The sequence below is a fragment of the Rhamphochromis longiceps genome, linkage group LG6 (assembly GCF_057381845.1).
Source record: "Rhamphochromis longiceps isolate RC_006_pf linkage group LG6, R_longiceps_female_GT1.1, whole genome shotgun sequence".
Lineage (NCBI taxonomy): Eukaryota > Metazoa > Chordata > Actinopteri > Cichliformes > Cichlidae > Rhamphochromis > Rhamphochromis longiceps.
Window position 1 is genome coordinate 42,887,194 of NC_140562.1, and position 21,477 is coordinate 42,908,670.

At 38.8% G+C, this 21,477-nt stretch overlaps 1 protein-coding gene across 1 annotated transcript in view; it reads left to right on the top strand.

Moving 5' to 3' along the window:
- The window catches only part of LOC146668813 (integrin alpha-M-like), a 28,060-nt gene that overhangs the window by 4,724 nt on the left and 1,859 nt on the right, over positions 1–21,477 (top strand). Inside the window, exons 3-30 of the mRNA XM_085410837.1 lie at positions 705–787; positions 872–957; positions 1,044–1,158; positions 1,278–1,408; positions 1,522–1,664; positions 1,752–1,902; positions 2,074–2,209; positions 2,301–2,374; positions 3,594–3,708; positions 3,900–4,042; positions 4,947–5,093; positions 5,180–5,377; positions 11,445–11,575; positions 12,003–12,157; positions 12,245–12,411; positions 12,509–12,625; positions 13,030–13,100; positions 13,183–13,324; positions 18,290–18,385; positions 18,552–18,631; positions 18,710–18,790; positions 18,901–18,976; positions 19,987–20,094; positions 20,172–20,213; positions 20,698–20,823; positions 20,913–21,020; positions 21,100–21,141; positions 21,254–21,364. Of these exons, the coding sequence (XP_085266963.1) occupies positions 705–787; positions 872–957; positions 1,044–1,158; positions 1,278–1,408; positions 1,522–1,664; positions 1,752–1,902; positions 2,074–2,209; positions 2,301–2,374; positions 3,594–3,708; positions 3,900–4,042; positions 4,947–5,093; positions 5,180–5,377; positions 11,445–11,575; positions 12,003–12,157; positions 12,245–12,411; positions 12,509–12,625; positions 13,030–13,100; positions 13,183–13,324; positions 18,290–18,385; positions 18,552–18,631; positions 18,710–18,790; positions 18,901–18,976; positions 19,987–20,094; positions 20,172–20,213; positions 20,698–20,823; positions 20,913–21,020; positions 21,100–21,141; positions 21,254–21,364 (3,175 nt within the window). The remainder of the gene's footprint in view (positions 1–704; positions 788–871; positions 958–1,043; positions 1,159–1,277; positions 1,409–1,521; positions 1,665–1,751; positions 1,903–2,073; positions 2,210–2,300; positions 2,375–3,593; positions 3,709–3,899; positions 4,043–4,946; positions 5,094–5,179; positions 5,378–11,444; positions 11,576–12,002; positions 12,158–12,244; positions 12,412–12,508; positions 12,626–13,029; positions 13,101–13,182; positions 13,325–18,289; positions 18,386–18,551; positions 18,632–18,709; positions 18,791–18,900; positions 18,977–19,986; positions 20,095–20,171; positions 20,214–20,697; positions 20,824–20,912; positions 21,021–21,099; positions 21,142–21,253; positions 21,365–21,477) is intronic.

The window sequence follows — 21,477 nt, forward strand, 5'->3', positions numbered from 1 at the left end:
AAAACAGCAAATGCGTCTTTTTCTAGTTAAAACTCTGTTGCTGTATTTCAAACCCAAATGTTCAGAGTAATTAGAGAAATGAAAAGTTTCAATTTCTGGGACATTTCTTTCAGTATTTTATGTACCGTCATTTTAGAAAAGCTAAGCCGCGACATAAAGAGCAGCCGGTTATTTACTATGGCTGTGGTAACGCTGCTAGAAGTGTTCAGAGTGATTCTCTGCTTGCTAACAAAAATCTTTCAGGTGAATTTCAGTCATGCTGATGCACTTTCAAAGTGTGTATTCACTCACCAGAAGCTTCATGCAAGACAAGATTATCGACTAATTATTGCATTTAAAAATCAGCAGCTGCAGAGTTAAATTTAAAAAAAAATTTTTTTTAAAATAGGAGCACTTGTAGCTGCTTTCATTTTACTGAAAACAGTCAAATTAACCGAAAATGTTTAAGGTGGCTTAAGGAGCACAGCAACACACATAGCATGCCATCAAAATATTAAAGTTGATGTTGTTAACTCAAAATCAAAGCTGGGGTGTCGCACTCATTTAATTCAAGGGACACACAGAACCCAGTTTGATCCAAGTGATCTGGAAAAGTAAATGCACAACAAAGCTACAACATTTTTTTTCTATGTTTCAAAAAATTTGTATAGATCTGCCAGGACTTTGAACTTTTCCTGTTTAATTAGTGTCATCATTTTCCACAGGATAGTCGTCACTGCACCTCTCAGGCTAAATGGATCTGGAGGAATTTACCAACCTCACCAAAACAAGTGGTTCAACCCTACTGGTATCAACAGAATATTACACAATTTATAACTTACAACTAAATACATTACTGTAAAAGTTTGTATTTTATAATAAAATGCTTCAGTTGCAGAGGACCTGCAGTCAAACACAACAGCAGTCAAACATCTTGGCTTGTCGATCGCTGCTGATTCCTCCGGCTCCAGATTCACTGTGAGTAAATCACTCTCTCTCCTCATCACTGTGAGCAAAACAAATTAATATGCGGAGCTTTATTTAACTTTTATGCTCTGATTTAGGTTTGCAGTCCAAGTTTGGTGCATGAATGCTATGAGAACTCCTATCTGAACAGTATTTGTTATGAGCTCTCGGATCAACTCCAGAAAATTTCCTCTTTCAAACCCGCGTTTCAAAGTAAAGTGTGTTTTGAAAAGGCATTCCTTAATGTTCAAATGATGACTAAATTATTTTATTTTTTCATAAATTTTATGGTATTGGGATACAGACATATTTTTATTTTATTATTTTCCCAGATTGCACCAAAAAGACAGTGGACCTCGTCTTTCTGTTCGATGGATCAGCGAGTATGACTGAAGATGAATTCAACAAGAATAAAGATTTTATTGTGGATATAATGCACAGCCTGAAGAACACATCGATCAAGGTCACTGCACTACTGCAACATTTAAGCATTCACAGCTTTTATTTTTTACGATACTGTATATATAAGATATACTGTTTGGTGTCGTATCTAAATAATTTATGTTGGTTTTTCAGTTTGCAGCAGTTCAGTTCTCCACAACAGTCCACAAAGTGTTTGACTTCAACGACTATGCAGCTGAACGTGCTCTCGATAAACTTAAGGATGACAAACATTTAAAAACTCTCACCAACACACACAGAGCCCTCGAATTCATTTTGTAAGTTTTATTTAGTGTTAATGTGTTCATGTTTACAGCTTCGTTTATTTTGAGTGTGACAAAATCTGTTTTCTACTTTTGTTTCAGTGATCAAATCTTTGACAACAAAGCTGCAGGCGCCTCTCCTGATGCAACTAAAGCTCTGATTCTAATCACAGACGGAGATCCCTCTGATACAGACAGAAAAGGGATAATTAAAAAATATGATGAGAAAAATATAATTCGTCTTGTTATTGGGGTAATGTCATATATCATGTCTCCTCTTTCTTCTGTTTAGTGGCTCCTTTTAATGTATTTAGTTTTTACTGTTGTGGGTCAGAACAAGTCTAATGTGTAGAACTGATCTTTTTCTTATGCTGATGTCAGACTTGGAACTCCTTCATGTTTTAAAGCTGTGTTCTGGTTTCAGATCAAGGATGCAAAGCTGGATAAATTTAGGGCCATCGCTTCAGAACCAAAAGACAAAAATGCCTTCAAAATTGAGAATTATGATGGACTCAAAGGAGTACTGGAGAATTTTCAGAAAAAGATCTTTGCTGTGGAAGGTGGCGTCTAATTTCTTTCCCCAATTAAAAAGTATATGTTATCTTCCACATGTGCAGCTGTAACGTGTACTCCCTGATGATCCATATTTAGGTTCCAAAGGGGCTCGAGCAGGAAACCTGACTGATGAAATGTCTCAGAGTGGATTCAGCGCTGTTTTCAACAAGGTGAGCAAAATTTATCTGAGCACCTTAAACTCATCTGAGGATCAGAGTAAAGGCTTAGAAACCACACAACATGAGCTGAAGCTGAATTGTTTAAAGGCTTAAAACTTAATTTCTGCTGCTGAATAACTGAAAAAATGAGTCCAGCTGCATCAGGTCAGATGACACAGTTGATCTTATACATTCTTTTCTAATCATACCTGAGATTTCTGTCCTCTTTCTGTGGTCGCAAATTTTGAAGCCATCCTGATAACCTTCTCCCACCAACGATGTGGAGATCCAACCTCTTTAGATACAATTAAAATCAAGACACTCAAAAAGATGCTCTGGAAAAGAGTAGAATTCTTGGAACAGAGTTTAATACACTGAATCATATGAACAGCAGGAAAAATACATACAGACATTTAGCAAGAAAATTACAAAGCAGAAAGCAAGCAAAGCAAAACCCCGGGGTGTACAGCCTTATGCACAGACAGCAGAGCAACACAGAGACGGACAGAGAGAAACAGCAGAGGGGAAGAAAGTGCTGGGGGTGTCCTCTGGTCCCCTAGTATATAGGGACCAGTATCCCCGCACCCTGCTGCTGGGTAACTTTCTCACCCGTCCAAACACAGCTGCAGGGGTCAGGTAGCGGCCAAGGTCTTGGCCAGAGGCCAGTCAGGACTCCGGCTACCCTTTGGCTTTGGCTCATCACAACAGGTCATGACACGGTCAAACATCACACATTAATCCTAATTATTAAATCTTACACAGCAAGTGGCACATAACTACATAGGTTACATGCTTCAGTGTAGGTTCAAAGTGTGTGTGTGTGTGTGTGTGTGTGTGTGTGTGTGTGTGTGTGTGTGTGTGTGTGTGTGTGTGTGTGTGTGTGTGTGTGTGTTTATATCATATGGTATATTATCGTGATGTGTTCAGGATCTCTGTTACAATGTTACTGTTTTGGTTGTGCTGCATGAAAGATGTTGAGTGTGTATTGGGGAAGGTTAGTTACCGGAGCTGGAGAGTGAGTTATTCAGGCAAACTCTCAACAGCATTAACTGCCCTGTTACTGTAAAACTTTAATAAACCATGGTGAAACAAAATGCCCTGTGCTTAAGACTCTACATGAAAGTTAAAATATGGATGTTCAGTGCACATAGATATATATATATATAGTTACATAGTTATACATATCATACAAAAACTCACCACATTTCCACTTGTGCGTTCCTGTTTTTAGGATACACTGATTCTGGGTTCAGTGGGAACAAACAGCTGGCGTGGTTCTCTCCAAGAACGTCGAGATAAAACAGAAACAATTGAGGATCAAGAAATGGAGATGGACTCCTACATGGGTAAACTTTATTTACACATTATCTGATGTTTCTTTTTTAAAAATAAGATTTCGTTATTTGGCTCAACACTAGAACAAATGAACTCTGGAAGGTTCCAGTCTAAATCAGTTTTAATATCTTCCAAGTACAACAAATACACACATTAGTTTTTCAAATAAAAACATGTTGTGTGTTATATTTGCCTCTTGCAGGATATTCTGTCTCTGTTGGAGAGAGAGGTGGGGTTTCTTTGTATTTCACGGGTGCACCCCGGTTTCAGCACACAGGACAGGTTGTACTTTTCAAACAAAACAGCAACAACTGGACCACAGCACAAAGAATAACTGGAGACCAGGTCAGTACCTTTTAATTGTTTTTCTTCATATGGCTCCGTTTGACTTTGGAAGTAATTCTATGTCTCCATGTCATTGTTGATACCTGATTGTAGTGTTGCCTTGAAATAAATGCAAATATTCTTGATCAAATCTACTGTTATTTCTATTTTAAATCACTTCTATGTGTAGATCAGCAATTCACATTAACAATTATAGAAAGGTGCTCTATATTATAAAGTAAAGACAGTGAAATATTAGAGAACCACAACAAGCAGACGATCAGCATGATCAAACACTTGATTGAACTCTAGTAACAGGAACAGACCTCTAGCAGACTGGTTGAGATAAAATAAGACAGAAAATAAGAGCATGGAGATAAACCACAAATGTCAAACATGACAAAACACAATTTAAAGGAGAGAGAAGACAGAAGTCACCAAGTTGCAGTAATGATGTCGTACAGGGATTGAAAAGATGGGAGTGAAAGAAATATGAAATGCATCACTAGTAGTCTGAGTCTAAAATGATGATAGCGTTCAATGTTTGCAACTTTCCAGACTTGTGCAAAGGCAAATAAACTCTGTGGCTACACAGAGGAAACCAAAGAACTTCCTTACACTGGCACCTTGTTTGATTTAATAAAAACAGTTCAAAAATAAAACTTGTTCAAAGCACCGTAAAGCATTAAACTTACTTTGCAGGCATACATGTCGGTTTCTGTAACTGTTTTTAGGGATTCTTGTTTTTGTCAGCATGTTTATTTTGTTTTGTGAAATCATATTTTCTGGCAGTAATATTGTGTTTTCTGTACATGAAGCATTTTCCCTGCATTGATGATTTTTGAGGCACATTTTTCTATATCCCTAAATGATATAAATCTATAATTAAAACAACACTGAACTAATGATATAACTAACTTGTCAGATCGGTTCCTACTTCGGCGCCGAGCTGTGTTCGGTGGATATTAACTCAGATGGTGACACTGATTTCCTGCTGGTGGGAGCGCCAACGTTTTACCAGCTTCAGGAGAAGAAAGAAGGTCAGATCTACATCTACACTCTGACTGATGAGGTGAGCCACCACTTTGTGATATTACAGTGTGACATTCAATGCTTTCATGATCAAACTCAATGAACTAATCTCCTCTTTTCTCATAGCTGCAACTGAAAAGTGAACTGATTGTGATGGGACCATCCATGGGTAGATTTGGCACCACCATATCCAGCCTCGCAGACCTGAATGGAGATGAACTCCGAGACGTTGCTGTCGGAGCTCCGCTTGAGGATGATAACAGAGGTGCTGTGTATATCTACCTTGGAGACAGACATAGAGGGATACGCAGCACTTTCAGCCAGGTGAGAGACGGACATGGAAACCACAGTAACCATAAACAGCAATGGGTTTGGAACAAGTGAAATATTTTTCAGTAATTTTGAATTTACTTTTAAAAACATTTTTCTGTCTCAGTCTTAACACTTACATAAGTTACATTCAGCAACAGCATCGTAGGAACTTATACAACTTATAAAACCTCATGCGTGTATAAATGGACACAGAAGGACATAGCCACTGTGACATCACTATAATTTAAGCTGAGAAAAGTCAAAATATCAAAGTAACATGAGAAACTTTTTAAGTTTCTCAATCTTTGACTTTACTAAATCAACATATTTAGCTGACTTTTCTTGTTCATCCAATAACAATATTCCTCTGAACTTAAAAATAAATGTTAAACTAAAAGAAAGTGAAATTCTTGTTTTTGCTATTAACAATGTTTGACAGCTTACTTATTTCCTGTTTGTCTTTTTTTTTTTTTTTTTTGGCCACAAGATTGGAAAAATGGGAGCATCACTTAAAGAAAGATGTCTGCTGTTTACATTTTTTTTAAAAAGGGGGAAAACAGAGGATCAGATCAGAAATGTTCTTGCTAACCTGACAGGAATGTTGTAATTAGTAGGGGTGCAACGATACTCTTATCGATATTGAACCGTTCGATACAGTGCTTTCGGTTCAGTACGCATATGTATGAACAATACCAAATACATTTTTAATTTATTTTATCAACTTTCCTTCTGATGATGCTGTCTGTGTTGAGCGCTCAGTGGATCTGCGCTCGACAGTGCAGCCTAGGCGGAGTAGTCGAACGCAGATTCACTGAGCAGGCAAGCTAGCGAGACAGAAGTTAAGCTCTCCTTGCAACATGGCAAATTGAACCTCCCCCACCCTCATTCAGATCTGGCGTTTGGAACTATTTTGGTTTTCATGTGATGTATGACCCTGAAGGTAAGCGCGTCATGGACTAAAGTAAAACAGTATGTTGGATGTTCCACGCAATGCTCAATTACATGGGTGGGAGCTAGTGTGTTAGCGCAGTTAGCTCGTTAACGTGTTGGCCGTCCAGCCCCATGCACGGGCGATCTGCGGTAGCTCGTTAATGGAGATTTGCCGTGTTGTGGCGTTAACGTCATTTCAACGAGATTTACGCTGACAGCACTAGTGGGAACACAACAAATATGACTGCACATTTACGATGACATCATCCTAGTGCAAAGACAAGTGGAAGCAGACAAAAACAACAAACACGCATGCTACAAACTTTACCCGAGTCATTTAGACAGCCGTTAGCACATGATTCTCCTTACGGGACCTGATATGTTTAATATGCTGCTGAGAATATAGCCCAGAAGAAGCGTATAGTATAGCTTTTATTTTGGAAAGAGCCATTTCTCTGTAATAAACTCTCTTTTCCAAAGATGAGTGATTCCTTAATCAGATACAGGGCTCGCAATATCGCCTGCCCAACGTCCAGGGGCTAGCGATTTTTCCAGTCGGGCTACCAAAATCTATCTCTGCCCTGCCTGTCGGGCTATCATAGGAAGGAAAAATATATGTCAATGCTTTTGCATTCTTTCGGAAATGTAGCTGGGTAATTATGTCATTGGCATCGGTGAGCCACTGTCAATATGTGACATATTGAAATCGCGTTTGAATTTGCCCTTGTCTTTTGCTTTCACTTTGCAATCACGTGAACTGTGTATAGAGAGCGATAGCACTGATTGGTGAGTGATGATAATTTGCGCACCAATTCCTCTGACATCGTCTTATCAATCGTTAGCTTACTACGCAAACATGACAAGTGAAATCTCCCGCAGCTTAAACATGTGAGAGGTTGATCGAGCAGAGAATCGCTGAGCTTATGTGAGTGCGTGTGTAAAAGCAGCAGGATATATATTGTAGCGGGTCAGGGCTGTTCGGGGTTCTGTTTGTACAGTTATGTTTTGTTTATGTTGCCATAGTGACGGGTGACGCCCTCTCGCTGCTACGGTGTGTCCTTCCGGGGTCAGAGGGCGCCCTGTGTGGTGGTGTTGTTGTTGTTGTTGTTGCTGTGCTGTTGCCATGCTGAGCAGTTAGCTAGCGACAGTGTTCTTCTGCAGATGTCAATAAACGGCTGTGCTCCCTGGCTAGCTCACGGGAAGCAAGACCAAACGACACCTCCGTCTCCTCCTTGTCTGAGCTCGCCACATTGGTGTCAGAAGTGGGATGATGGTGGCACCCCATGTTCTGACCCCAGTGACTTTTCCCCCGCCGGTCGTGACCATCCGGTGCGCCAAAAGAAGGCACCTGGACATTTGCAGGACTTTGTGTGGGGTAATGGGGTCGTCGGGGACGACTGACCCCTTAGGTGGGGGCTATGTAGCGGGTCAGGGCTGTTCGGGGTTCTGTTTGTACAGTTATGTTTTATTTATGTTGCCATAGTGACGGGTGATGCCCTCTCGCTGCGACGGTGTGTCCTTCCGGGGTCAGAGGGCGCCCTGTGTGGTGTTGTTGTTGTTGTTGTTGCTGTGCCGTTGCCGCGCTGAGCAGTTAGCTAGCGACAGTGTCCTTCTGCAGATGTCAATAAACGGCTGTGCTCCCTGGCTAGCTCACGGGAAGCAAGACCAAACGATACCTCCGTCTCCTCCTTGTCTGAGCTCGCCACAATATTTTAGTTCTGCTGAGCCAAATAAGACAGGTCAGGGTGAAGAAGTGACAGCCAAAGAAAAGCTTACCACAAAACGAAAAAGTTATGACAAATCAGACTATAAGGCAAAAAGAAAGTGCAGCTTTATGGTTTCATGGACAAAAGAATTTCTGTGGCTGCAATACGACAAGCGAAATAACCAGGGCTGCACATAAGTGGTCCGCAGGTGCGCATTCGCTGTCAAAAAAAAAAAAAAAACGGGCACAAGATAAGAAGTTGCAACGCGTGTTTGCATACATAAGATTTTCAGGAGGAGGACAGACATTTGTTTAGAACTCTTAAATTAAAGATGTCGAAGAAGCTCCTTTAAGCAATTACTGTGATGTTCCTCCACCTCCAAAGAAATGTCAGAAGGAGTCCGAACCACAAAAGAAGCACGTATTCTCGGAAGAGTAGTTGCAGGAGGTGAGCTGGCTTCAAACAAATGATGAACGCACAGAGATGTGGTGCAGAATGTGCCGTGAAAATGTAATAAATGACAAATTAAAAAGGCATGAACATTTTTTTTTATCGAAAAAATATCGAACCGTGACACCAAAGTATCGAACCGAACCGTGAATTTTGTGTATTGTTGCACCCCTAGTAATTAGGTCAAGAAAAATATTCAAGTGTCTGGAAGTAAACCTCAGTGAACTCAATAATAGTCAAAGGTTGTTCAAGGTTCAAGGTTCTTTATTTGTCACATGCATAGTTAAACAAGTATAACACACAGTGAAATGTAGCCTGACACGCTCGACATGTGCAAAAATGAGGGGGGGGGGGGGGGGTAGAGGAAGAACATTTTATATATATATATATATATATATATATATATATACACACACACACACACACACACACATTGGGTGAATGTGCAGTAGTAGCAGTTGGGGATACTACTGTCAAAGTGCTTTACAGGTCAGCCAGTGAAAACAACGGGGAAAATAGAAATAGACTACAAAAAAACCACCACCACCAGTAGGCAACGGGTGAAGCGTCTTGCCCAAGGACGCAATGACCGAGACTGTCCAAGCCGGGGCTCAAACTGGCAACCTTCTGATTACAAGGCGAACTCCCAACTCTTGAGCCACGATCGCCTCTACGCTAAAATAAAATAATGTAAACTACAATAAAACAGAAAAACAGGGTGTTAATTCAAGCTAAAAGCCATCGTAGTGCTTTAATCTGCTGAGTCAACTGAGATTAAAATCTTTTAAGGTGCAGCTGGCCATGAATCCCATGATTTTAAGTATTATTTCAAGTAACAAAAAAAAAACTTTAACAGCACAAATCTCCAGCAAGTCAGCTCAATCTCTGAGCAGTGTTTACTTTTAATGGAATAGTATTTTATTGTATAATTTAGTACACATTACATAATTTTGTATTACTGTAATTGTTTTCTTCATTTGAATATAGTACACGTGTAGCATTCATTTCATTGTTTACTAACTAACAACAACAACAACAACAAACTTTATTTATATAGCACATTTAAAACCAGTGGTGTACAAAAAATGCTTAACATACAAGAGGGGGAGATGAAGTAACAGGGGAGGATCAAGGCTGTGGCAAAGTACCAACATGCTAGCATGTTAGATGGCATTTAAAACACAGAAGCAAAAGAAATCCATATAAAAGCATAAAAGAACAATATGTGTAAAGGATAAAACAGTCAAAAATTTTAAAAATGATTAAAAGTAGTTAAGAATGGACTGAAGATAGAAATAAGCATTAAACTAACTAACAACCAGTCATTAACTGGTAGAAAAGGTGAGGCTAAATAAGTGGGTTTTTAACCGCAGTTTGAAGGATTGAATGGAATCAGACTCGCGGATAGCAATGGGGAGGTTATACCGTAGACCGGGTGCAGCCAAGGCAAATGCTTGGTCACCTCTAGTCTTCAGCCAGGGTCTCAGCTGTACCAAGAGTTCCTGGGAAGATGATCTTAGTACTCTAGTAGGCGTGTATAATCTAAGTAGCTCAATGAGGTAGCTTGGAGCTATATTGTTAATAATTCGGAAGGTAAGCAGCAGGATTTTGAATCGAATGCGATACTTAACGGGAAGCCAATGCAGGTCAGCAAGGACAGGGGTGATAGAGACACGCCGCCCACTACCAGTAAGGAGACGAGCCGCATTCTGAATTTGCAGTCTATGGAGAAGAGTCGAGTTAAGACCAAAGTGAAGGGAGCTGCAATAATCCAACCTAGATGTCACGAAGGTGTGGATAAGCTTTTCCAGGTCCCTATGCGGGACATAATGCCTGACTTTGCTAATAAGACACAATTGATAGAAGCAAGATTTGACAACAGCAGACGCTTGTTTGTCAAATTTTAAAGAGCTATCCAAAAACACACCCAGGCCATTAACAGTGTCGGTGAGGAAACTATCAAAGGAACCGAAGGCATCACGGAGTTGGCCACAGGGAATACTACTGTCAAACACGAGAGATAAGCGAGCCAATCTTTGACTTTGCGCAAGCACTCACGAAAACCGTGCAAAGACATAGCAGGATCATCAGTTAATTCGAAATAGATCTGTATGTCGTCAGCGTGACAATTATGTGCAATGTTGTACTTCACAAAGATGCCTAAGGGGAGCATATACAGTGAGAAGAGCAGGGGGCCGAGGACAGATCCTTGAGGCATGCCACACGAGAGAGGTGCAGCAGAGGAGAGATAAGGGCCAAAATTGATCGAGAAAGAGCTATTAGAAAGATATGACTTAAACCAATCTGGGGCGGCACCTCTAATGCCAACTGTGTGTTCAAGCCTCGCTAATAGGGTGTTATGATCTACCATATCAAAGGCCGAGGATGGATCCAGTAGGACCAGGACTGAAGAGCGTCCAGAGTCAGCAATCAGAAGGAGATCATTGAGCAAGGCTGTTTCAGGAAAGAGAATGAGGCAGCTCAGTCTCTTTCCTTTGACAAGAGTTTCTACCAATCCTACTATTAATGATACTAACTAATCATGTGAACATATTCCAGCTGATAAAATCCTGAAAATACAAGCCAAGGGCTTCAATTAACCTTCACATGAAACATCAGAATAGGAAACAAACAACTTGAGCTCATAGATTTTGACTTTGGAATGATTGCTGATATTTGTGAAACTGTTGATCTCCGGAATTTAAAAAAACAAAACAAGCAAAACACAAAAACAGCCAACTGTCTGTGAGTGGAAAAGGCTTAGATAAAGAGCATCGAGGGGACTGTTGTTGTCATTTGGTGCTGTATAAATACAATTAAATTAGAATAGAGAGGATGGAGGAGAATGGGCAAAATGTCATGTGAAATCTACATCACAAAGAGTAGCATTTCTTATAAGACCTTTGTTAAATTTTAATGTAAATACACCGTTTTTCTCTGCCATACAAATATGTGTGAAAACACTTTTTCAGTATTGAAATCTCTTATTTCAGAGAATCACAGGAGACAAAATAACACCTGGGATAAGATTCTTTGGACAGGCCATCGATGGGGGCGTCGGCATCAAAGAGGATGGCCTCCCAGATATTGTGATCGGATCACAGGGCGCTGCTGTTGTCTTAAGGTAGGGTTAGTGTGCTTAGTGTTAGGGTTACAGCTCCCTTTGCACAACTCTTGTGCTTTGAGTTTTAATTTGGGGGGAAAACACAAAGTTTAAGTTGTTGTTGTTGCCGCAAATTGCTCCATAATGTGTAGATGCAGTTTTTTGCAAATTGGTGAATTTCTGCCCATCATTACCTGTGAGAAACTCGATCACTTTCTCATTTTAAACATTTGTTATTTTTTATGTTCTGTTGTGAATAAAATATGGATTTATGGATGCATTCTGTTGTTACATTTTATAAAGTGTCCCAAATTTTTCAGATTTGGTTTTGTATATAAAATAAAGAACTAATGTTGCTATACTGTATTATGTCCTGATATATAAAACCTTAGTATTGAAAGAGGGCATCATTACTACTTTCTTATTACTGTTCTTAAATGTCTTTCAGCTCCAAGCCCGTCTTTAATGTGATGGCTCACCTATCTTTCCACCCTAAGGAGATAAGCACAGAGAAACTTGACTGTCAGGGTGCAGAAGGAAATTTACTTATGGTTACCTTAACAGCCTGTTTTGAAATGGTAGAAGCAACAAAGAGCAAACAAGGTAGGAGCCTCATTCAGTAAACCATTTAACAGCTGCTGACTGCACCCTGTGAATGCATTATTGTAATCCTGCTCTGCGGGTTTACAGGGAATGTGAGCTCTGGACTGAACATCACATACATGTTCGCCGTGGACCCAATGAGACAAAAACATCGAGGTTTCTTCACTCAAACTGATACGAAAACCAGGAGTCTTACCTCCACCTATGAGCTGAAAGATGAAATGACTTGCTTAAACTTCTCCATCTACATGCACGTATGAAGCTGAATTCATAATATTTGCACATATTCTCAATCTGATCAAAAGCAAACCTCGTGTTTATTGCTCCTCTCTTGTTGCTTTTGCTTTACAGAAATGTGTGATCGACACGTTGTCACCGATCAGCATCAAATTAAACTTTTCTCAAGCTGACAGTGAGACTGCTAACATCACCCTGAACATGGACAGCAAAAAGCAGTCTGCTGTTGAGGTACGTTCTACATACAACATCAATATTCACAATATTGACAAAGCTGCATCTACACATCCACTATTTTGAGTGTTAAATGAACACTTTGACAGTGTTATCAGTAGCCTAGTCAGGTTTAAAGATTAACAACGACTAACACTGAGCATTTTCAAACACTGGAAAATAACCTAAAATGTTAGGGATATTCCAGTGTTAGAAAATCAGTACTGCTTAGTGTTAGGCTCCTGTTAAAATATAACACTGTCAGTGTTCATTTAATACCGGAAAGAGTGAACCTATATAGAAACTCTCTAGTGTCAATTTAACACTGTACAATGTTTACCACATTCACCACCTCAGTTTAGTGTGTTAGGAAGGAAATCTTTTTTCTGGCATCAATTAAACACAAGTTTTATTTTTCGCAGGTTCCTTTTGAGAAACAATGTAGAAAAAATGACACTTGTATCGCTGAACTGGATGTCAAATTCAAATTCGAGTATGTATATCTACAAACACGACTCAGATATAATACGATTAATGTCATATGTTTAATATTAGGTGTTGTTTGTCTCTCTCAGGACTCCGACATTATTGGTGACAGAAAATAACTACTTCAATGTGACTATACATTTGAAAAATGATGGTGATGACTCATACAACACCAGCCTTATAATGTTCTATCCTCCAGGCCTCTCCTTCTCTAGGATGACTCTTATAAAGGTAACTATAAAGATACATTACAAGACAATACAGTTTTATTTAAATAGCACGTTTAAAAACCCAAAGGCACACCAAAGAGCTTCACAATGATACAAAGAATCAACATAAATCAATTAACAAAGTACAGATTAGGCACTAGCACTAGCACAGACAGAAAGGAGGCACTAATAGACCAGAAGAGTTAAGTAAAATGTCAATTCAGAAGGAAGGTCAGTTCATGGATACAAAATCTGAACTAAAAAGTAAAAAAAAAAACAGCAGTGAAATTAATTATAAGTTTATTGAAAGGGCATTAACTGGTCGGGAAAGTCAGGTTAAATAAGTAAGCCTTCAATCTTGATTTGAAGGATTGGATAGAGTCTGGGGCATGAATAGAAGCGGGGAGGCTAGTCCAAAGGTTGAAGCAGCTGAAGCAAAGACACGATCGCCTCTGGTTTTCAGCCTAAACTTAGTTTGGGCCATCACGCACGACAAGGAGTGTACAGATTGAGAAGTTCAGTGAGACAACTGGGTGCAAAATTATTCAGAGTTTTAAAGTGAGTAGCAAAATTTTTAACGATATTTGATAAGTAACCAATGTAAATCAACAAGAACGGGAGTGATAGGATCAAATTTTTTTAGCTCCAGTTAGAAGGCGAGCCACAGCATTCTGAACAAGCTGTAGCCTATGAAGAGAGACAGATTGGAGACTAGGGATGGGTATTGATAAGATTTTCACGATTCCGATTCCATTTTCGATTCTGTTTAACGATTCGATTCTCTTATCGATTCTTTTTTAAAAAGGAGAACACTAAGGTCGATTAGCTTAGAACTTTGTTTTATATCTTCTCTTTGAACAAGATAGAAACTTAGGAGTAACATGGCCTTACAAACCCAACAGTGAGATCTTAAGAGATCCAGCCTACAGCTCTTCAATGGGGTGTCACAGGGTCCCCAGGAAAAAAAATGTAAAATAATAAAATAAATATTCTTCTGTAGCAATAACAAAGTATAACATAAATTATTCTGTAGCAATTACACAAGAATATTCAGTAATGTCCCTGCCTACAATTAAACACATTCACTTACCGAAAATCATCTGCTGTGGCAAACGGGTGCAAACCTTTGACCACAAACTCAGTCACTGCTCGGTGACATTCGTCTATCCTGGCCTGAAAGGAGACGCTACCGGTAGACTGCAGTGAGAACTGCCAGCATCTGAGCCAGACTCTGTCTGTCTCATCATGGTCACCTCAATGCACAGTAATGGCAGGTTTTGTAATAAGGCAGATCGCGCTAACATAATATGCACTGTTAGTTGATTATTTACCTGCCGCATTAACGGGAGAGGACGTGCAAACGTTACCGCTGCTGCTGGGTTGAGATTCACGAGTCCGGAGCAAATTAAAAACACGACATTCATTTAAGGTCATCGTGTGTTTTGTGAGCAAATGCTTTTGCATATTCGTAGTGTTTCCTCCCTTAAATGAAACATCTACTTTGCAAGTATTGCAAGTTGCCCTGTTGTCATCCGTTCTCGTAAAGTATAACCAAACTTTTGAGCGTTTAAGCCGCTTAGGCGCCGTGTTTCCTGCCAGATAAATGACGTTCCGCGACGTGGTGACCTCATTCGGGGCGACTGGAATCGATAAGGGAATCGTTTGCAAAAATGGCAAACAATTCCAAGGAATTGAAACAGTGGGAACTGGCTCTCAACAAGAACCGGTTTTCGATACCCATCCCTATCGGAGACCACAGTAAAGAGAATTGCAACAGTCTAACCCGGAGGTCACAAAAGCATGGATACCTTTTTCGAGGTTCCTGTGTGGTATATAATGCTTAGCTTTAGAAATCTAGCGAAATTGAAAGAAGCCAGATTTAACTACAGATGGAGGAGATATCCAAATAGACACCCGGGAGAGAGTGAGAGTTAGCAAGAGGCAACAAGCTGGTCTCGAGGAACATGGCTATTGAACACCATAATTTCATTTTGTTTTCTCATTTAAAATGAGAGAATTATCCGACAGCCAATCTTTGACCTCTCTCAGGCAAGCCAACAAGGAGTGCAGTGACAATGACAGATCATCAGTCAGTTGACAATAAATTTGAATGTTGTTAGTGTAGCAATGATGAGAACTACTGTATTTTTCAGAAACACAGTATTTCTGAAATGCCACTTTTCAGAAAAACCTATGGTCACGAGCTGTGGGTAGTGAGTGATAGAACGAGATTGAGGATACAAGCGGTGGAAATGAATATTAAACTGTAAAATTATGTCTCAAAATGGATTAACACTCATCGCATACAAGACCTTGCATATGATGAAGAGGAGTTTAAATTCTACATTTAACAGAGAGCCGTATGGGAGAAATAGGCTCTGTCTTTCTAGTCCTTTCAGTAATCTCACTGCAGTATTTTGGATTAACTGAAGGCTTTTCACAAAGCTTATAGGACAACCTGGTTATACACAATAGAGTTTACAGGTTGCAGGGAACTCGATTTTATGTGCATTTCTGTGCTGTGTTGCACAAAATCTGATAAGTTGCCTTAACTTCCTTCCTGTGGTTGTCCAGTAATGCATTTCCTCTTCTTTCTGCTTATGTCTTAAAATCCTAAAACTCACAATCTTAACCAATGTTTTTGCTGGGAAAAGGGAAATTAAATGAAAGGTTACTCATATCTGTTGGGTCTAATTACAAATGAATGAAAACCACAAGAATAAAATAATACTTTGGTGGAAAACTGCTTTTTTTTAAAATGAAAAAAGCAGATAACCTTACTGGAGCCACTCAATGCATACATCTATACAAACCCATTTTAAGAGGATCAGTTGTTCCCTTCATTGATGGTGCATGTTCAGCTCAGTGAAGTGATCACTGACTGATCCTCGTATAGTGACCACTGTGTAATAAAATGCAGGAGAAACTAAATGCATGCAATCTATTTTCATTTGCACATCAAAACAGAGCTCAGCATCAACAAGGTTATGAGCAGACGGTTTTTGGAGACATGTTGGCAAGTTTACTGTGTTTTACTGATGAATACGTTATTTTTGTCATCACGGACTTCTAGAACATTTTGAGATTGGCAGTATTTGATATCGCTTACGGACATGAACAGATTGCGACAGGTTGAATATAATGTCTTTTTTATAAGTATTTTTTAAGCATATTATACTCATTTAGTTCTTAGAAATGCAAAGTCAGTCCACCGTGAAGCATAGCACGATATTTCTTCTCACCTGCTCTTGTCAGGTTAAAGTGATGTTCAGTTGCATCCTTCCCCTGTGTGTGAATTTAGGACAACATCAAAGCAAGTGTTTCAAAATTTTAAGATTTTAGTTCATTAGGGCACAGTGTTTTACACATGCTGTTCTTCAGATCATTAACAAGCTGCTCCGGTGTAGGTTTGGGCTAATCCATGGTTATTTTATGGTTCTTCAAACATAAATGCAGCAGGTAATCAAATAATTATTTGCCCTGCCATAAAGACAAAGATGACATTATGCAACCTTTCGTTAAGCCTAGTCAGCTTATCACAGAGAAAGGCAGAATCTTAAAATGTCCCTTCATACCCACATCCTTAAAATCTTTCCTCTAGACAGTTCTTTGAAAAATGCTGACAAAATATCACAAATATTCATATTAAAATATTAATTTTCATATGTAATTATAGAAACTTCCTGAAAGCTGACAGCTCTGCACATTTAACTGAACTGTCTCAAACTACTAAGATGGACTAAACATCATATATATGCATGACAGGGTTAGGGTTAGGATATATATGTGTGTGTGTGTATATATATATATATATATATATATATATATATATATATATATATATAACACCACGGTAAACTTCTGAGGAGGCGTTCCCAGGGTAATCTCGCCATAATACTGGGCATCAAGGTAGTTCTTAAGGGTTTCTGGAGTGGGTCCTGTGGGACTTCCAGATACAGACGGACAAAATGGTGGTGGCTAACCAACCGGACATAGTGGTGGTAGATAAACAGAAGAAGACGGCCGTAGTGATCGATGTAGCGGTTCCGAATGACAGCAATATCAGGAAGAAGGAACATGAGAAGCTGGAGAAATACCAAGGGCTCAGAGAAGAGCTCGAGAGGATGTGGAGGGTGAAGGTAACGGTGGTCCCCGTGGTAATCGGAGCACTAGGTGCGGTGACTCCCAAGCTAGGCGAGTGGCTCCAGCAGATCCCGGGAACAACATCGGAGATCTCTGTCCAGAAGAGCGCAGTCCTGGGAACAGCTAAGATACTGCGCAGGACCCTCAAGCTCCCAGGCCTCTGGTAGAGGACCCGAGCTTGAAGGATAAACCGCCCGCAGGGGCGTGCTGGGTGTTTTTTTTTTTTATATATATATATGTATGTATGTATGTATGTATGTCTATATATATATATATATATATATATATATATATATATATATGTATATATGTATGTATATATGTATATATATGTATATATGTATGTATATATGTATATATATATATATATATATATATATATATATATATATATATATATATATATGTATATGTGTGTATATATATATATATATATATATATATGTGTGTATATATATATATATATATATGTGTGTGTATATATATATATATATATATATGTGTGTATATATATATATATATATATATGTGTATATATATATATATATATATATATATATATATATATATATATATATATATATATATATATATATATATATATATATATGTGTGTGTGTGTGTGTGTGTGTGTGTGTGTGTGTGTGTGTGTGTGTGTGTGTGTGATGATGGTCAGGTTATACAATGCCTCGGTGACCTCCACTACACTATGCAGTATAGCTTAACCTTCAAAAGTTTAAACTTAGTGTTACCTGCAGTGTATCAAAGGAAATGTCACAGTAGGTGTAAAAACTTTTATTTTAGAGTCTCAGCTCATACCAACCATTTTCTTTTCTTAAAACAGTCATCAAGACTAACAACGCACGACTGCCGGGATCAAGAAGAACGCAACAAAACCATATGTGGTGTGAGCCAGCCTGTGTATCGCAGTAGATCCTACGTGAGTCATAAAACATCCAGATACCATCCTAACAGACAGAAGTGAAGTTTCACAAATGACCAAGTCTCTGAAACTTCAGTCTTAGCTTCCAGCTTCTCCTCCTTACATCTTTTCTCTTCATCTGTGAATCAGGCCTAACATCTTTTTCATTTCTTCCCACAAAAAGGCAACGTTTCAATCTTCCTTCCATGTCATGCATAATTATGAGTGGAATGACAAGATGTCCATGATAATTGAAGCAAAAAGGTACAACAATCTACTGCATAAACATTTCTCTAAAATATTTATTTTGATATTTACAAGAAATGTCTTTTTCACGCTCAGTGATAATCAAGACTCAAACAGGACCAGCACCCTCACCGAAAGCATCCCAGTGCAATTTGAAATTAAAATGATTTTAACAGTGTAAGTATCACTATTCACATAAAATATTATGTGTATCCTTATGTTTAATCTATTTCTACAAGTCAGTAGTTGTATAATTGTTCAGTGGCATGCTGCGATCATCTTTTCAGGAACCAAGACAGCACTACCTATCTGAACTTCACCTCAGATGAGACTGCACCTAAAGAAATGAACATTACATACAGGGTAAGACAGCGGTCCACAACCTTTTTTGCGCCACGGACCGGTTTAATGTCCAACAATATTTTCACGGACCGGTCTTTAAGGTGTCGCGGATAAATACAACAAAATAGACTGACACGACCAAGACAAAAACTCGGTATTTCGTAAATATAATAATAATCGTTAACTCTGTGTAATTGTGTAGCTTTAGCGTCCTCCTCTCTGCCCCGTAATGCTCTCTGGTCACCATGGTAACGCGTAAATATTTCTTTCAAAATAAGATCTTACTTTTCCCGTGTTGTAGTTGTGTGTACAACTACAACACGGGGAAAGACCCAGGGAAACAGAGTTAATGATAAAAACACTGAAAACCATACATTTCACACCCGAGCTTCAACTCTCGGGGCCCTGTACCAAATGACTCATGGACCGGTACCAGTCCGTGGCCCGGGGTCGGGCACCGCTGGGGTAAGACACATGACGACTCTGTAACAAGAAACTATCCAACTCAACTGGTGATCAATGATCTCATTGAATACTTTAATTGTCAAGATGCAGTTTTAAAACCATATTGATCTTCATTTAGTCAGGGTGACACAAAATCAGATGTTAGCCTATCAATAATTTGTTTCCAGAGTTCAGGCCCGTTCTTCCATAGACTGGTTCTATAGAGCCAGAAGTATTTTCATAACCCTGTGTATCGCCCCCTGGAGGCCATTCAAAATAATGCAAGTTTAAGGAACTTTGTTGGCTTCACTTTTCAGACCCAGAACCTACGTCCACCTTTTATACTGTCTGTGGTTTAGACCAAGCCTCAAGTGGCCATTAGAGGAGTTGATGGCTTTCCCGTATTGATTTCAGTTTTCAGCTGATCAATCAAAATTATCGATCATGTTCTTGCTAAACTAAACTAACTGGTTGTAACTGACTGATACAAGGCTGTTATCAGTATTTTCATCTGATTCTCATCAGAAAACTGAATATTTCCACATGTATTTATTTAAAATGACCATTTTGTCTATGACAATTTACAGATAGATAACACTGGTTTTAAGGAGTTTCCTGCAACCATCACCCTGGAATTCCCAACTCAACTGGAGCATAGCTTTGAAATGAAAAGCTATCAAATCTTTGTCAAGGAGGTAATTTTGTGTCTGAACACTGCTGCTCCATATGAAAATATAGAACCTTAAAGCTTACCATACTTTTTCTCTTTAAGAACAAAACACAGTGCACAGCCACTACTAACCACAAATTTAAGGTAAGTACAAGAGATTTAATAAAATATTGAGGTCTTGTAAAATTATTAATACCTTAAAAGGAAGCTGTTGTGCTAATGCTTTTATTTATTCGTGCTTGGACTCTATTAGACTAACTTTACATGACGCACAGTTCAAAGTAATCCTTATCTTATAAATGACTTTGCAACAACCTCTCAATTCATCCTCCATTTAAAACAAGAAGCTTTATCTAATTTTCTTTCCCTTAACCCAACTTTCTTCGGATTGGCTGCCCCTCAAAAACAGAAGGTTTGAACAGCTGGTTCTTCTGTATTGACAATATTCGATAAAGCAACTATCAGGGACATCAAACTGAGTGTTTAGAGAATACTTCCAACTGTACTGATGTAATTTAAAACATCATATTAGTATCCACAATTACTGCAGTGTATTTATGACAGATGAAGAAGTAATGAAAAGAATAATACGTCTCATTTAAAACATTTTCTTGGGGTTGTGGAACAGAACTGCTTACCAAAAAATAAGTGCGTGGCCATCGTCTGCAACACTTTCAATTTGAAGAACTATGCATCTGCTGAGTTTACACTATCGGGAAAAGTCCACTTTAAAGAAGCCGCACAACAGGCAGCCGTATGTACTAAATACACACAGAATACACATTACACATATATAAAAATAATAAATTACTTAAGATTAATTAATCTGCTCTTACTTTACAGAATGTTGCTTTTCTGAAAAAATACACTGGAGACAGCAGAAAGATTAACTTTGTAAGTTCTGTACATGTTGGCTATGACGACGCTCGGTATGTGCTGAACGATCCAGAGGTATGTTTGATTTTGACCACAGCATATTTCTGTCATTGCTTTTCCAGTAAACCTAATTTATTATATCTATTACCCACAGAATAAAGACCATTTGACACCATTCAAATTTCCAACAAAAAAGGTACCTTCAGTCTTTACATGAATAATTATTATAATTATTCAAACTATTTACTAGAGTGATGTTAAAAATGGTAAGGCACTACTTTGAAATCTTGTGTTTTCTCTGCCAACAGACTGAAGTTCGGGTTGATTTCTTTATCCTCCCAAATAAAATGCTGATCATTTTAACTGGAGCCGGTTTGGGACTCTTACTTCTGATCATAATCACAATCATCCTGTTTAAGGTGAGAGTTTATACTCAGCCTGAAGACTGTTATCTTTATATCAAGTTGTCTGAATCTCCATAACTGCACTGAGATCACCAAATTGCTATTTGGTCTAATGATTCTCTTTGTGT